The 17,925-nt window shown below is 48.8% G+C and overlaps 1 protein-coding gene across 2 annotated transcripts in view; it reads right to left on the bottom strand.

The window, feature by feature from the left end:
- LOC122539514 (uncharacterized protein C4orf54-like) overlaps window positions 1-14,691 on the bottom strand; it is a 31,583-nt gene extending 16,892 nt beyond the window's left edge. The window contains exons 1-2 of one of the 2 annotated variants that reach the window (XM_087979905.1): window positions 14,538-14,691; window positions 8,360-12,191 (exon numbers count right to left, since the gene is read on the bottom strand). In XM_087979905.1, the coding sequence (XP_087836031.1) occupies window positions 8,380-12,093 (3,714 nt within the window). In that variant the 5' untranslated portion in view covers window positions 12,094-12,191; window positions 14,538-14,691 and the 3' untranslated portion in view covers window positions 8,360-8,379. The remainder of the gene's footprint in view (window positions 1-8,359; window positions 12,192-14,537) is intronic. The other variant, XM_043674457.2, reaches the window with a different exon arrangement.
- Between the last annotated feature and the right edge of the window lie 3,234 nt (window positions 14,692-17,925).

Raw genomic sequence — 17,925 nt, 5'->3', positions numbered from 1 at the left:
ATTTAAGAAAGAAATAGAAATCTAAAGGTTAAAGGTGTCAAGGATTATGTGGAGAGAGTGAAAATAAAGCATAGAGATAGAGTATCGGTCAAGATCATGTTGAATGCCAAAATGGGATCAATGGGGTGAATGGTCTACTCCTGCTCCTGTTTTCGATGGTATTATTGCAAACTGTCCTATTGAATGCACAAGAAAAAGCATTTACAGACTTTAAAAAAAAATTATACTTTGTAATTCTCTACCTTTGACAGCAGTGGAGACTGGGTTATTGAATATATTCATGGATGAGGTCAACACAGTTTTGAATTAAAATAGAGTCATGGGTTAATGGGCTGCAGCAGGAATGTGGAGAGAAGTGGTAGTGCAGGTTTGAGAGGCTGAATGGCCTAGTCCTACTTACCGAGTCATAGAGATGTACAGCAACGGAAACAGACCCTTCAGTTCCACTCATCCATGCTGACCATCTAAACCCTTCCTATTCATGTACTCATCCAGATGCCTTTTAAATGTTGCAATTGTACCAGCCTCCACCACTTCCTCCGGTAGCTCATTCCATACACGCACCACCCGCTGTGTGAAAGGTTGCCCCTTAGGTCTCTTTTAAATCTTTTCCCTCTCACCCTAAACCTATGTTCTCTAGTTCTGACTCCCCCACGCCAGGGAAAAGACCATGTCTATTTATTCTATCCATGCCCCTCATAATTTTATAAACCTCTGGTCACCCCTCAGCCTCCGACGCTCCAGGGAAAACAGCCCCAGCCTGTTCAGCCTCTTCCAATAGCACAAACCCTCCAACCCTGGCAACATCCTTGTAAATCTTTTCTGAACCCTTTCAAGTTTCACAACATCCTTCTGATAGGAAGGAGACCAGAATTGTATGCAATATTTCAAAAGTGGCCTAACTAATGTCCTATACAGCCTATAATGTCCTGACCTCCCAGCTGCTGTACTCAGTGCTTTGACTAATAAAGGAAAGCCTACCAAATGCCTTCTTCACTATCCTATTTACCTGTGACTCCACCTTGAAGGAACTTTAAACCTGTACTCCAAGGTCTCTTTGTTCAGCAACACTCCCTAGGACATTACCATTAAGCGTATACGTCCTGTCCTGATTTGCTTTTCCAAAATGCAGCACCTCACATTTATCTAAATTAAACTCCATCTGCCACTCCTTGGCCCATCTGATCAAGATCCTATGTTCTAGAAAACAGTCATATATATATATATATTTAATTTATATGTTATGGTATATATGCACCATCAATGCTCAGTAATCTCACACATTCACCTGATACCCATTCGAATAGGTAACATGTGGAACTTTGCAAATAAATATCGTTTAACTTATCTTGCATTGGTCAGATGCAGCCCTGGTGTACAGCACCCTATTCAAGCCACAAGGATCCTGGCAGCAGGGAGTTTGTGGAGCTGGGAGGGGTCAGATTACTCTTCCTGCTTCTCGATTAAATGTTAATAACGTCTTTTACTCAGTTACCATTTTCAAAATATCTGCTGTTGGTTCAGGGTTAGGCTCATTGATGAATACAAGCTTTTGCCAAAATGGCAACAGAATTGGCAGAAATCTCAGAAAACGAGTCACCTGGTGGCTACAGCATGTAACTACACCGTGACAAGTAACAAACCAACACTGAATGAGACACATTGATACAGCAATTTATCATGATTAGTTGTTGAGAAGAAAGTATGATTAAACATTAAGCCAAAGAAAGCAAAGTTTGTGGTTGGGAAAATGTTAATAATAACAAAACAACATAAGATATATGGGCAGGATGAGGCCCTTGAGCCTGCTTCGGTGCCAATAAGATTATGGCTAATATGTTGTGGTCTCATCTACACCTTGCCTGTGGCCTATAATCTTTGACTTCCTTGTTAATCAAGACACAGAGTAACTCAGCCTTGAATAAATTCAAAGACCCACCCACTGCTGCTGGCTGGGAATGAGAATTCCAAATACCAACAGGAAAAGGACATTCTTTCTCAGCTCCATTTTAAATGGACAACCATTATTTTAAAACAGTGCACCCTAGTTCTCAATTCACCACGAAGGGAAACATTCTCTCCACATCCTTTTGTTGGTTAAGTTATTAATGGTTACAGAACCACGTGGTAAATGGAGTTCACCCATAATCGAAAAGGAATGGCAGAATAAGGGAATGAATGGCCTCCTCCTGTTCCTAATTTAGTAATTTAAACAAGTTCATAAATTATAAGATTATAATGAACGGTTTAAAAATACTGAATGTGTGAAAAATCTTGCATTTGTATAGCACCTTTGACAATCTTGGACAATCCTAATTGTTTGCCTTTGCTCCAAGAGATCGGGGTTAAAGAAAGTGAGGAAGTTAAAAATTCATTTGCATATATACTGGTTGGAGCCCACCCAGAGTATCCCTTCCTGAATTCACTGTTCTTCAGGAAGGAAATACTGTAAGTTGAGACTGCAGTGTAGATATATCAGATTGTTATCAGGGTTTAGGGTGTTAGGTTACAAGGACAGATTGCATAGAATGGGCTTACACTGCCTTAAATATGAAAGAGTTAGGGTTGATCTAGCTTAAGTTTTTAAACATTGAAAGATTTGACAAGATACGTGGAGAGATGCCATCTCATTGAAATCAGGAAAGGGTTTTTTTTGGGTGGGTGAGTGAAGGTGGGCTTGAGTGTGGGGTGGTCTACAACAACTTTGTAGAAAATGGATAACAAAGCAAGGTGTTTCCAAGGTGATATCAGCATGCATGTTTCATAGGGTAGATGCAAGAAGAGGTTTCCGTTTGTGTGGGAGATTACTCAACGGACCAGAAATGTAAATTAATCACAAAAAAATGGACAGAGGTTGAAGAGAAACCTCTTTGTTGTGTGTGGTAAGAATCAAAAAAACCACTGACTCCCACTTCAAAGGAATTTAGGAATCTGCTTCAGTGATGGCTTCAAGTAGAAAATTACAAATTTAAACCACCGAGGCTTAAAAACCCTCAATACCACCGGGAATAGTAAAGGTGCATTTAAGAGGAAACGAGACAAGTGCATGAGGGAGAAAGGAATAGAAATGACAGGATTGGATGAAATAGGGCAGCAGGGCATTCTTGTGGGACATAAACACCAATATGATGGGCTGAATGGCCTGTTTCTGTGCTGTAAATATTTCGTATTCATGACATGGTGATCAACAACTTTGTTTTGAATATCAGCAACTGGCTTCTTGGCACAACTGCTAAAGTACTTAACATTAGATAGGGCATGCAGCTTGGAGCTATTTCTAGCAACATAACAGCCCAACTTTGACTCTCTTTAGATCATTTATAGTAAACGCCACCATCTTAAATTAGTTACAAACAAAACACTCTCTGATATTTTCTATGATGCACCATTAACGGGAAAAATAAGTCATCTTAGTACAAACAGAACCATGACTATACAGCCAAATAATTCGATGAAACTGCATTAATCTAGTAGTTATAAATATAGAAGTTTTGCAAGTTTCACATTTCAGATGTTACTGCTCTAAAACCGCTGACAAATGGAAGGAAATTACTAAAAGACTAGCCATTTCTTTCAGAAGTTGTGTTGGTATAGAAATTGTTAGCTCTCAACTCTGCCCAATTCAGGCTGAGCTCATTGTTCTGAAATATCCACTCTGCAGATGCTTGGTGTTGCCTGTATTTCTAGTTTACCTTTCACGTTTTTAGCACCAAAGAATTTTACTTTTTATGCATCATGTCTATCTTGCTTCCTGCAACAAAGCTCCTGTCATTGTAGATCATTATTGGCCAAGAGCAATGTGCTACCTACAGATAATACATTGTGTGTCTCCTGGTACAACATTCCTGCCTTTATAAGACAGCATGTTTTCAGACTCGCTATATGATAGCTTGAAGATTATAATTTCTAATGCTATGTACAGATTGTTCACCAAAGTATTGTGACATCTGTGCAATGGTTGGATGTTTGCAATTCCTACCATATATTCATGTCATCACTAATACCACCTTTGTTCACTTCCACTACATGAACTCCACCCCTGCTTCAGCTTATCTGCTGCTGAAATCCTCATTCATTCCTTGGTCACTCCTGACTTGACTATTCCAAACACTCCTGGCTGGTCTCACACATTCCATCCTCTGTAAACTTAAGGTCATCCAAAACTCTGCTACCCTTGTGCTTAATTGCACCAGGTCTTGCCCACCCATCATCACTCAGCTTGCTGACCTAGAGAGGCTCCCATTTAAGCAATGTCTTAAACGAAAGCCTCTCATCCTGGTTTTCAAATCATCGCAGGATGCTGGGCCACTCTTTAGCATTGCCGTCTGCAACCCCACCACCTGCCAAGATATTTGCAATCTTAAATTTCTGAGCTCTTGAACATCTCCCATTTTAATACCCTACCAGTAATGGCCATGTGCTGCCTGAGCCCTAAGGTCCAGAATTCTCTCTCTAAACCTCTCCAATTCTCCCTCCTCCTTTAACACACTCCTTAAAGTATAGCACTTTGGCCAAGTTTTTGGCAAGTTGTTCTAGTATTCACTCATGTATCTCAGTTTCAGATACTGTTTGATAATCATTACTATGAAGCTCCTGAGGATAGTTTGTTCCATTGATGGTGTTATGTTTTGGAAGCCGCTGAACCCCACTTCAAAGGAAGTTAGGAATCTGCTTCAGTGATGGCTTCAAGCAGAGCCTAGTTTGATTTTCAGGTGTGAAACCAGCCGCCTGCAGACAGTCAGTGTTTGCTGTTACTGGGGTTGGTACTGAAATTACAGGGTGTGAAATTACAAACTTAAACCACCCAGTTTAAAAACCCTGAAATCACTATTTATTTACATTTCTTAAACCTTTACCTTCTTGTTACTATGATGAAAGGTGTGTGATGCATGGTAGTCTTTTTTTGCTGTGAAAAGTAACTAAGGTCAATCTGTTTGAATAATGGCTTTAAGCCAGTATATGCCGGAAAGCAGACTCATGGAGTGTTAATGAAAGTTTGTTTATATTGTGAGGTTTTACAACAGGCGAAGAAAACAACATTAAACCATTGACCCAGCAAAAGCAAGGATGAGTTTTCTTTTAAGAAAAATAGTTTAAAACTTCTAAATTCAGCTTGCTGGGGGCCTGCCTGAATGGATGGTCTATTGGTAGTATTGCTAGACTGTTATGCCAGAGACCCAGGTAGTGTTCTGAGGACCTGTGTTCAAACCCTGCCATGGCAGATGGTTAAATTTGAATTTTTAAAAAATGGAATTCAGAGTCTAATGATAAAACTGTTGTTGATAGTTGGGAAAAAAATCTGGTTCACTAATCCCCCTTAGGGAAGGAAATCTGGTCTGGCTGACATGTGTCTTCAGACCCAGAGCAATGCAGTTGGCTCTTAACTGGGACTAGGATGAGTAATAAATGCTGGCTTAGTCAGTGATGTTCACATCCAATGAATAAAAGGAAAGGTCTCTTCTTCACCCATTTTTCCATGCTACTGTCCTACCCTGTATCTCACCACCACTCCCTCACACTCACCCCCAGATCCTCCCCTCACACTCACCGCCAGAACCTCCCCTCACACTCACCGCCAGATCCTTACCCTCATTCACTTCCAATCTGTGACAGAGGGATGATGCGCTAAAGGCAAAGCAGCAACATTATCTGTTATTTAAGATATTCAGCTCACATATACACAGGTGAGAATGTCTGCACTCATTTCAGTCATATCCAGAGGTATGATTCTGGGGAATGCTATAAATCTCACCCATTTCACCTTCAGGGAGAGCAAACTTCCTGCTCCCACCCTTACTGTTAGAAAGCTGACCTCCCACTATCCAACCATATTTTGATAATGGATGGGAAAATTGAGCAAAGGGATAGCACGTTGGCTCAGTGGTTGCAATGCCTCAGCGCTAAAACGGCGTCACCTGCAATGACTGAGCCTAGTTTGACATTCAGGTGTGAAACCAGCCGCCTGCAGACAGTCAGTGGCTGCTGTTATTGGGGTTGGTACTTTTGGGGTGTGAATATGGCATTCGGTGCCAGGTTATCAGACAAAATTGGTTCCTGATCTTGCTAGTCTCCCAAAGATAAAGTTTAAAATTATTTTGTGACCTCGAATTTCCTTTTGGAGTGTGTGGGCGATTTGTTTAGATGCAAGGTCTTTTAGGTCTTTTTGAGTGAAAATTTCAAGTGTCTGACTTGTGGGGCACCATTGTGGGCACCTTCAGGTTTTGTACATGGCTTAGAGGGAACTCTGCTTTCACTGTTCTCTTTCGCAGCAGCCCTCAGCTTTGAGGAGTGTTGGTCAGCCTGCACATTGCCAGTATAAATAAGCAATGTCACACTGTCCACTCACCTTTACCTCAAAATTGCGTCAGGGTCCGAGGTTATGCAATTGAGCTCCAATTTGTCCCTTGAAAGTAAATGCTCACTGGACACCTGTCTCAGCACCCAACTAACAATAGCACTGAGCGAGAGTGCCAGTGCAGGTGGGTATCAGATGACAGCTTCAATCTGACATTGTGCTCAGTTACAGCATTTGAAATTAGTGTCACTGACAAGGTCCACAAGTGAAGACTAGTTCATTGCTGTTCTGTATTGGAAAACAACAGCAGAACTGTGCACGAGCAAAAAGATACAGTTTCATAAACAAGAAACAAGTTAATGAGAACAATAAAATAGGCAGCTGTTTCCCCATCCATAAGGAGGGAGTCTGAATATGTCAACTAATATTTGTCACTATATCAGATACAACTGTATATTCCTTGTAAAATATATTGCACTTCCTCAAGGATGATTCATTAGGGAATGATCCAATTGCAATGACTGAAGAAATTCAGAAGTCACACGATGCCAGGTTATAGTCTGACAGATTTATTTGAACTCACAGGCTATCGGAGCATTCCCCCTTCATCAGGTGAAGCGGTTACATTTTGAAAGCTTGTGATTTCAGATAAACCTGTTGGGCTACAACCTGGCGTCGTGTGACTTCTGACTTTGTCCACCCCAGTCCAACATTGGCTCCTCCACATGATGATTGAAGAGTTAGATCTGGTTGATAGTGAGGGAACTGTTTTCTCTGGAGGGACAGTTAGAGGGAGGGCCATCCCAAAAGCATTCTTTTCAGAGACTGGAAATCTGAAACCCTTTCCCCTCACCCTCGGGGCAAACTGAAAATTTTCTGAGCAAAGATCTGTGGATTAATATATAGTGAGGGTACCCAAGGATACAGAAGCAGGACAGCTTGGTGGAGTTGAGATAGAGGTCAGGTGTGATTTAATTGAACAGAGAATTGAAGGGGTTCAAGGGGTTCGATGATCTATTCATTTTCCTACCTAAAATATTTAGCAGTATAAGATATTCCCATTGAATGAAGTGTTTTTTTATTCATTCATGGGACCTGAGTATTGCTGTATTAATTGCTCATAGCAAACTGCCTCAAGTGGCTTTCAGAGGGCAGTTAGAGTCAACATTGGTGTGGGTTTGGAGTCATATGTAGGCCAGACCAGATGAAGACTGCACATTTCCCTCCCTAAAGGACATGATTGAACCAGATGGATTCCTGCCACAATCTGGTATTTTACGGTCCTTACTCCTCATTTACTCAATCATGTAAACAAATTTAAACTCCCCAACTGCCAAGGTGGGACAGGCACTCAATATTCAGATCATTTGAACAACGCTCTGGATTACTAACCCGATAACTATAAAAACTCAAACAGAAACTGCTGGCAAAGGTCAGCAGGTCTGGCAGGGAGGGAGAGCAGGATTCTGATGAAGAGTCACTGAATTGGAAATGTTAAAACTCTGTCTCTCTCTCTCCCACAGATGCTGCCAGACCTGCTGAGTTTCTCCAACCATTCCTGTTTCAGATTTCCAGAATCTGCAGGGAGAAAGTGAGGACTGCAGATGCTGGCGATCACAGTCCAGAGTGTGGTGCTGGAAAAGCACAGCAGGTCAGACAACATCTGAGGAGCAGGGGAATCGTCATGATTCCTGATGAAGGGGTTATGCCCGAAACGTCGATTCTCCTGCTCCTGGGATGCTGCCTGACCTGCTGTGCTTTTCCAGTGCCACACTCTCTAAAGTCATAGAGATGTACAGCATGGAAACAGTCCATTTGGTCCAACCCATCCATGCCGACCAGATATCCCAACCCAATCAAGTCCCACCTGACAGCACCCGGCCCATATCCCTCCAAACCCTTCCTATTCATGCACCCTACTTCCAGCATCAACAGTTTTTCTTTGTATTATTAACCCTACTCATTAACGCGTGTTAAACAAAATGCTACGGTTTTGAGGTTTTTGCTATGTCTGCATGGTTAAACCTGGGGCAGTGCTGATTCCCGGTGAAGGTATGTACTCACACACAGTGATCCAGGACTGTTCATCTGTGCTCCACAATAAAACTCATGGTGGTTCCGTCAAAGGATGGAGGAGCTATGATCCTCGGGCCAGGTTGGGAGGTGATGCTGATGACTGGTTTACCTTCTGGGAAGCCTTTGCTGGCTCTGGTGATGTGCTGAGAGGTCACGGTGTGTGTGGGATTCATGGACTTGCCAGTGGGGAAGTAATAAGGACTTTCCATGTATTGGGCTTCTCCAGGCTGGCTGATCGCACTGGGGGGCTTCACAGTCTCATTGCACTCGCTGTCGGCCCGGGCCAGCTGGCTCTGTAGAGGGGGCAGCACAGCGGGCGTGGGCAGAAATCCCGGGTACAGCATGTAGGTGGTACCATAGGCGCCAGGGTTGATTGCAATGGGAGACATGGGCACAGACATTGGTGCCAGGGGCTGCTGAGGAATGGGCACATCCACATACTGCCCGGTCTCCGGGTCATACAGCCGCTTGCGAGCTGGTTGGAGGGGCGTGTCGACCAGGTAGTACTGCCCGGTGGTGGGGTCCAGTAACATCTTGCGTTGTGTGTGCGGGCCCGGGAAACACGGTACTGGGGGACTCTCCACCAACTTGGCGTGGCTGATCAGCTCTGGGGGCTGCACCGCCAGGGCAGGGCTGGAGTTGAGCTTCTGGGACGGAGGCTGGTGGTAGATGGTGGCGGGAGACGGTTCCCGTTGCTGTTTGGGGCTCGGGCTGTGTAGGTGTCCGGGGATGGCAGAGTAGGTGGTGGGAGGCTCGGGGACAGGAGGCTGCTTGATCGGGATGGTCAGGTAGTTCTCAAACTCTGCCGGAGGGCCGCTCCGGGCATCCGCCACATTTTGCGCCACTTTCTCGCTCTCCTCCAGCGACGGGCGGTGGGGGGCCCGCACCGAGCGCACTTCGGGCTGCACCGGCGGGGATCGGACAGTGGCTGCCGGTTTGAACTCTCTCCTGGCGGGGGCTTGGCTCACCGGTGCCACGGTGAAGAGCTGCGGGACTGTGCACTTGGCGGCGGCTCCGGGGCTCTTGGGGATACCGGCGGTGGTGGAGGGTTCGGTTTTGTGAGTGGGATCGGGAGCCTGAGTGGCCGCCGGTGCCTCGCGGTCGGAGCCCGATGCCTCCTCGCTGGCGATCAGGGACAGGACGTGACTCCCGGCCAGGGCTCCGGTACCGGGAACCGCCTCACTCTTGCGCTTCCATTCGTTCCGGTCGAAGACGTAAAGCTGCTCCATACTCTTCACGGCCGCCGTCAACTTCTCCAGTGCCAACCGCTTACTCGCCTCAGCCTGGCAGCTGGCACCGAGCACCTTGTCCAGTCCTGGGGCTGCTCCTCCGGTGGTGGGAGGGCTCGCTGCCGCTCTCCCGGCGCCGGGGACCGGGAGGCTGGCCCTGGGCACCGACCTGGAGCCGGTGATCATTGCGGTGTCCGGGGACCCGGGGCTCGGCGCTTGTGGCAAAGCGCTGTCGTTAACGGCGTTCTGCAGGCTCCCACCACCACCACTGGCCCAGGCACTGGACTTCCAGTTGCTGGGGAGCTGCTTCTTACTGACTGCCTGGCACTTGATGACAATGGGTACGGAGGGGCTGCTGGCGAGGGCTGGGGGCGGTGGTACCCTCTCCTCCCGGGATACGGTGCCACCGTGCACGGTAACGATGTGGTAGGAGCTCTTGAGGAGTTTGCGGACGTCCCGGACCCGGTGGAGTGGAGCCTGCAGCCTCTGGATGTTGTCGCGGATGTCCCGGACGGTAAAGTGCTGAGCCCTGGTCCTGCCCCCTTCCTCATGGCCAGCCTCCGCCAACATCAGCGGCTGGCACCGGACCTCAGGAACCGCCCCCGGTCCCGGGCTCCGGCGGCTCCGCACCTTGATGCGGATTTCTGGCGAGCGGACGGCGGCGCTCTCTCCCTCCGCTGCCCCTTTGGGAGGGGGCAGGCGGCCCCGGGGAGGCTGGGGGGAGGCTTTCCTGGGCTCGGTGCCAGGCGGTGCCCGCTGGATCCCGGGCACGAACAGGTGGGACATCTTGGTGTCTCTGCCCGGGCTCTGGGCGATTTCCGCTCGGATGCTCTGGCCCGCTCGGGCGGAGTTGGCGCCGGCGTCAGGCCAGGCCCGGAAAGCGCTGCGCTGGCTCGGGAACAGGCTGCTGCGGGCCGAATGGCCTAGCTCCGGGCCTGGGGGGCTGTTGGAGCCGCGCCCCGGGGACGTGGTGTCGCTAATCTCGCCCCTCTCCATGCGGAGCTCCTGCTCGAACTGCATCCGCTTCCAGATGATGTTCTGCAGAAGGCTGGACGCCAGCTTCGACTTGCGCTGCGGCTTCGCCATCTCCGCGCCGCTCCTGCGCCGTTCCCGGCTGCCGGCCCCCGCCGCTGTGTCCGTCAGGCCATCGGCGGAACCCGAGCCTCCCGGGGGCTGCCGCTGTCCCTCTGGCTCGGAGCTGAGCTGCACGGTCTCCCTTGACGCGATGCCCCTGGAGCCCAGTTGCGCCGCTTCTCCGCTTCTCCCTTCGCTGCCGCCGGGGCGCTCCGCCGAGTGTTCCTGGGGGGCGCTGGCGGGTTGTGGCCCCTTTCCCTCCGGGGGTAGTTCCCCGGGACCTCCCTCTGGACTCCTGGTGTCCTCCCTGGGTGCGCTCACGCTGCCGTTTGCTGTCTCTGCAGGAAATTCGCCGCGATCTGTCTTGCCCATTGATTTGCGGCAGTGGGCATCCACATACTGTGCCCAGCGGCTACACCCGATACTTCCCTCTGACAGTGATGACAAATCGGTTGATCTATTACCGGAGCAGTAAGTGTCCAGATACTCATCGCCCAAGCACGCCAGGCTGCGGAAACTTCGGGCGGTCAGACTGCGAACTTCCTTATCCGCTTCGTCCAGCTCACTCACTGCGCTGGAGCTGCAGCGGCTCGGCTCAGCCTCCGCTCTCCGAGCGCCCGAGTTTCCGCGCCGACCTCCCGCCGCACCGGCGCAAGCTTCCCGCTCCTCGCCGCGAGTCTCGCCCACCGCCCGGGAGCTGGCCCGGATCGACAGGTGGACGTGCCCCCCGCCGGTGCCCTCCCGCCGGGCACCTTCATCTCCCGCCGATTCCTGCGCCGGCGCTGCGCCCGGAGCCGCCGGCGCTTCTTCGGCGGAAGCCGGAGCCTGAGGGGTGAGCGAGCCTTCCTCCGAGGCGTCGCTCTCCAGGGAGCTGCTGTCCAGGAAGGAATAAGCGGCGCTGCTCTCCGCCAGCGCACAGGAAGATCCCAGCGCAAACTCACAGTCGCCGTCATGGTCCAGTTCAAACAGCTGGATCTGGTGGGTGGTTATAAAATGCAGCTCGTCGCTGCCTGCCGCCGCCAAATCCGCCCAAATTTCGGTGCACTCGCTCTCCCCTCCGCCCGAGTTCCCCTCCAGCCGGGCTCCGCCGACCTTACGCCCACCGGATCCGACTCTGTCGCTGTCGCTAAAACTCTCGTAAATATCCGAGCCCACGGCGGTCTCGTAGCCGGAAAATTCGGCGGGGGACTCGCCGCGCTCTCCCGCCCGAGTTCCCGCTGCGCCGGCGTGACTCCGGCGAGAATCTCCCTCTCTCCTCATGGGCGCTGGCTCCCCGTCCGCGCCGGGAGTTTCCGGGCGCTCCGCCGGCTTTGCGCTGCTCACTCCCGCCGCCGTCCGCTCGCCGGTGTCGCGGGCCGGGAGAGCCCAGTTCGCCGCAGATCCCCGGGGCCCGGCCACCGACAAGTGCAGGCACAGCATTTGGCGACGGTCCGCTCGCCCTCCGCACGGCGTCACGTCAACAGCCACAGGTTCAAATCCCGGGCGTCCCTGGGCCGCCACAGCACCGACAGCATTCCCTGCAGAGGGACAGAGAAAGTGTCTCAGTGACCCGGTACCGGCAACTCTCCCGCTCCAGCACCTCTCACCTCACACCACAACCCGGTCAGCTTGTCTGCTCGGGGATCCGTGCGTTTGGAATACATTTGGGGGGGGGAAAAGTACAATTTTGTGGGACTTTGAAAGGAAGAACGGGATTTGCATTGATATAGCGCCTACCGTGATGAAGGGTGACTGGAGTTGCTTTCGTTGGAACAAAGTGGGGGGGGGGTCACCTGATTGAAATGCGTACAATGATGAGGGGCAGAGAAAGCCCCCTCCCGCTGGTGGAATGACCGGGGTGGGGGAATATATTGAAGGGAAAGGGGCAGGAGGTTTCGAGGGGATGTGAGGAAACCCTTTCTCACCCGGGGGGGGGGAGGGGGGGGGAATCTGGAACCCACTGCCTGTGAGGGTGGGAGAGGCAGGAACCCCCATCACATTGAAGAAGGATTTAGATGTTCACTTGTAATGTCAAGGTGTACAGGGCTATGGGCCAAGTGCTGGGAAAGGGGATTGGAAGAGTGAGGGGGTAGTATTTGACTGGCACAGACTCAGTGGGCCGAAGGGCCTGTGTCTGTGCTGTAGATCTCTGACTCGAAGGACGTTTAAAATCCAGCCAGTGAATTGGACGCTCCCTGTTATTTTTTTTTTTAGAAATTCCATCTTCATTTATTCGAAGTGCAAGATAAAATTACTACTTAGTCCATTTACTTGTAGTAAATATTTCCTGTAATTATCAAAAGCTATTTCACCAATATATAAACATTATGGGCATATATTGTATATAGGTGGTTCCAATGGTATTCTTTATACAGCTCCAAGCACAGAAAGACAAAGTAACACTCCCTGTTACAATGGCGAGACCGTGGGAGTGATTGGACAGTTTCCACAAGGCGGGACAGAGTTATCTTTCTTTCTCTGTGATACTTGCTCCCAACCGGACTCTGAACATGAACTCTGTTCCCCTCTCTGCACGGCTGCCGCCTGATCTGCTGAGTTTCTCCAGCACTTTCAGTGTTTGTTTCCGAACGCCAGACCCCAATTCAGAGCTCCAGTTAAAACCCGCAGGAGCCGTGGATGCTGTATAAACCAGAAACACATAGAGAAATTGCTGGACTCGGAGCTGAGGAAGGGTCACCGGACCCGAAACTTTAACTCTGATTTCTCTGCCCAGATGCTGCCCGTCCCGCTGAGCTTTTCCGGCAACTTCCAGTTATGTTTGAGATCTCCAGTTTCTTGGGTCATGACAAAGGCACAGTACTGACGTGACGGGCCGATTGGTCTCGTTGGACACTTTCCTCCCACATCGGCACCCACCCACACTCTGAATGTTTAAAATCCCTTACTGACAAATTTGCAGTTCCCACATCCATTTTGGGGTTAACGCACACCAGGAATTTCGGACTGATCCATTCTGACTGTAGATTAGAGTGGTGCTGGAAAAGCACAGCAGGTCAGGCAGCATCCGAGGAGCAGGAAAAATCGACGTTTCAGGCAAAAGCCCTTCATCAGGGAATTCTGACTTTATCCTGGGGGAAAAGACGATTTCAAATGCCTGGGGACTTCCAAACAAAGCGCCCCGTGAAAAGGAAACTTGGTGCTAAAATTTACGCACCATCCAACCCTCCCTTTTCCAGTTTCATTCTTTTAAGACGCGAAACTTGCACAAAAAAATCAGCGTTTAGTATTGGGGGGGGGAGGAGCCGCAGATATCCTCGAGTTAATATCAGTATCCCAGAGAGATCCCATTCTAAAATGTGTAGCAGTGGGGTCTGCTGACAATAACTCACTGCCTTTATCAATATCATTTGGAGATGCTGGTGTTGGACTGGGGTGGACAACGTTAAAAATCACGACACCAGGTTATAGTCCAACAGGTTTATTTGGAAGAACTAGCTTTCGAAGTCCCTGCTCCTTCATCAGGTGGTTGTGAAGAATGAGATCGATCATATACTCCATCTGATGAAGGAGCAGTGCTCCGAAAGCTAGTGCTTCCAAATAAACCTGTTGGACTATAACCTGGTGTTGTGTGATTTTTAACTTTGTATCAATACGAACATTCCCGAGTTCTCCATCCACGCCAGACTAACAAGGTTAAAGGATTGACTTGCAACAGACTAGGAGATGTCCGAATGTAATTACAATCTCACGGATGTTGCTAAAGGTAACTCCAGAGGTGGCAAATTTCCGGAATGTAATATATATTTGTACAGCGAGAGCGGATTATTTAAACCTTTAGATCGATAGCAGTAAGTGCTGCAGAGATAGGGAATCAGATCGAATTGAGACTGGCCAAGGTGACATTATAGAGAGAGCGAACTCACAATGCTGCTCACAGCGCCTGCATTTCCGAGAGTTGAGCGGCCAGAGGCGGACGGAGGATGGACTGGGTCCTGCTGCATCGGGAGTTTCGCCTGGGCTTTGTTAGAAGCTCCTCATTGAAGACGACCACAGCCTGAACTATCAACTATTCATAGACTATGCGTCAGTTATACCGATTGAATAAAGTCCTATTTAAAACTAACCCATTACATTCGCTCATTGTTAGAATAAAGAAGGGTGGGACTGAGGTGACAGGAAACGGAAACCCTGGATGGACAGGGTTTGCTCGAGATGCTGGGAGCTGTGTTCATGTTCCTGGTTCTGTACCAGCGGTGAACAAACTTGGGATTGACCGTGCAAAGGGAATTTGCAATATGAGACAAACCGTGGCGATATTTTGAATGATGTGGTTTGACGATTAAATGTTGACCGGTTCACTATGAGACAACTCTGTGTTGGCCGCAGGAGTTCCCAAGCGCTCCCTCATGCTCTGCTGGAAAGAGTGAAGTTTCCACAGCGCTCTCTCAACACTACACAAAAAAACCCCAAAGAACTGCGGATTCTGGAAATCAGACCCTTCTAAAAGGTTCACTGAACCAACACGTTAACTCTGATTTCTCTCCACAGATGATGCCAGACCTGCTGAGTTTCTCCAGCAATTTCTGTTTTTGTCCCTCAGCACTGATCCTCCAACTGTGCAGCATTGCATCAGTACTGACCCTCTGCCAGAGCAATACTCCCTTATCACTGACCCATCTGACAGTGCAACACTCCCTTAGCACTGATCCTGCGACAGTGCGGCACTCCTTCAGCACTGACCCTCTGACAGTGCAACACTCCCTCAGCACTGACCCTCTGACAGTGCAACACTCCCTCAGCACTGACCCCTCTGACAGTGCAACACTCCCTTAGCACTGATCCTGCGACAGTGCGGCACTCCTTTAGCACTGACCCTCAGATAGTGAACACTCCATCAGTACTGACCCTCTGACAGTGCAGCATTCCATTAGCACTGATCCTCCAAAATGCAGCACTCCCTCAGTACTGACCCTCCAACAGTGCAGCACTGCCTCAGCACTGATCCTCCAACAGTGCAGCATTCCCTCGGCATTGACTCTCTGACAGTGAACACTCCCTCAATACTGACCATCCAACAGTGTGGCATTCCCTCAGTACTGACACTTTGAGAGTATGGCAGTCCCACAGCACTGACCCTCCAATAGTGCAGCACTCCCTCAGTATTGACCCTCCAACAGCATGGCACTCCCTAAGTACTGTCTCTCTGATAGTGCGACATTCCCTCAGTACTGACTCTCCAACAGTGTGACACTCCCTCAGCACTGATCCTCTGCCAATGTGTCCCTCCCCCTGTACTGACCCTCCGACAGTGCAGCACTCCCTTAGTACTGACTCTCCAACAGTGCAGCACTTCCTTAGCAGACCCTCTGACAGTGTGGCACTCCTTCAGCATTAATCCTTTGACTGTGTGACACTCCCTAAGTACTGACCCTCTGACAGTGCAACACTCCATCAGTACTGACCCTCAGACAGTATGGTGGTCCCGAAGTAGTGACCTTCTGACAGTGTAGCACTCCCTCAGCACTGATCCTCTGACAGTATGGCACTCCCTCAGTACTGACCCTCCAACAGTACAGAACTCAATCAGTATTGACCCTCCAACAGTGCAGCACTCCCTCAGTGCTGACCCTCCGACAGTGCAGCAGTTCCTCAGCATTGACCTTCTAACTGAATGGCATTCCCTTAGTACTGACCTTCCAATAGTGCGGGACTCCCTCAGCACTGACCTTCCAACAGTACAGCACTCCCTCAGCACTGACCCTCCAACAGTGTGGCACTTCCTCAGCACTGATGCTCCAGCAGTGAGCACTCTCTGAGCACTGACCCTCCGACAGTAAGGCACTCCCTCAGCATTGATCCTCTGACAGTCTGGCATTCGCTCAGTACTGATCCTCTGACAGTGCAGCACTCCCTAAGTACTGACTCTCTGACAGTGCCATACTCCCTCAGTGCTACCCTCTAACAGTGCAGAACTCCCTCAGTACTGACCCTCTGGAAGAGCAGCACTCCCTCAGCCATGACCCTCAGACAGTGAACATTCCCTTGGTACTGACCCTCCAACACTGCAGCATTCCCTCAGCGCTGACCGTCCAACAGAGTGGCATTCCCTCAGCACTAATCCTCCAACAGTGTGGCACTCCCACAGTACTGATCTGACAGTGTAGCAGTCCCTCAGCACTGACCCTCTGACAGTGTGGTGCTCCCTCAGTACTGACCCTCTGACAATGCAGCACTTCCTTCTTTAATATGCACTCTGTAAGTATGTAGCCTCCGACAGTGGGGAACTCTCTTAGTATTGGTCCATTGTGCAAACCTAGACTTTTTGTACTGGAATGTTTGAACTGTTACTTGAAGCCACAACATTCTAACTCACCCATAGAGTCCTATCCAGCAACCCACAGCTCAGATAAACAATAAATCAAGAATGTACACAAACTATTTCAAATGTGTATTAAGAAGAATCTTCACATTTGGCAGATGAGTCTGTTCACTACAACCTTTCCATTGGCTTCTGAATAAAAGAGGTACTGAAAATGAAAATAAATGTCTATATTATGTAAATAACATACTGTAAGGTTATTTCATTTTTACATCAATTTTCTCCAGGAACAGTAATGAAACATGTGCATGTTGTGTAACTTACAATGTGTTAATCAATTATTGCGATACTGCTTTCTAAATATATGTATTGCCTTCAGCGATTAAAGGGAATGACACTTTGGAAGTCGAAATAACTTAATATGAATCATTTGAGCATCAGGAGATGTAATTACAGCATTAAGTACAGTATTACTTAAAATAAAAATCATTTAATGGGTTTGGGGATCATTTTAGAGAGACCAGAGTCTTATTGGATGACTAGAAATTGCCTCATCTATCTGCGGCTCTGAAAGCAGTAAGCTCTGAGGTTAAACAAGAAACCATGGCTTCTTTCACCTCTCTAGCAATAGATGCATTTGCAGACAAATAATCGCCATACCAGATTAAAAATAAGGTGCAGTAGATATGAGGGAGAAACCTGACCCATTCTCACTGTGTGCCCCTCGCTCAATCTCTCGATGTGGACTGCAGATTTTTTTTTAAACTTGTCGGGTGATGGTTCGGCCACATAGCCGACAACAGGTGTGTTTTAAACTTGGAGCAATAACTCGAGCCTTCTCACCAGCGTCCCGTCACTCTGACTGCCCACTGCTGCACCCGAATATATAATAACATGCACAACAACAATCTGTCCCATCACTTTCACCATTTTGTATTTGGACAGTAGCCCTGGTAGATTCGGGAAATTTGCAATACATTGAGTCCTGGGTG

The sequence above is a fragment of the Chiloscyllium plagiosum genome, unplaced genomic scaffold (assembly GCF_037043375.1).
Source record: "Chiloscyllium plagiosum isolate Xiang-an unplaced genomic scaffold, Cpla_swu_hap1 HiC_scaffold_36, whole genome shotgun sequence".
Classification (NCBI taxonomy): domain Eukaryota; kingdom Metazoa; phylum Chordata; class Chondrichthyes; order Orectolobiformes; family Hemiscylliidae; genus Chiloscyllium; species Chiloscyllium plagiosum.
The sequence above is the reverse complement of the archived record's forward strand: the minus strand, read 5'-3'. Positions and strand labels throughout refer to the sequence as shown.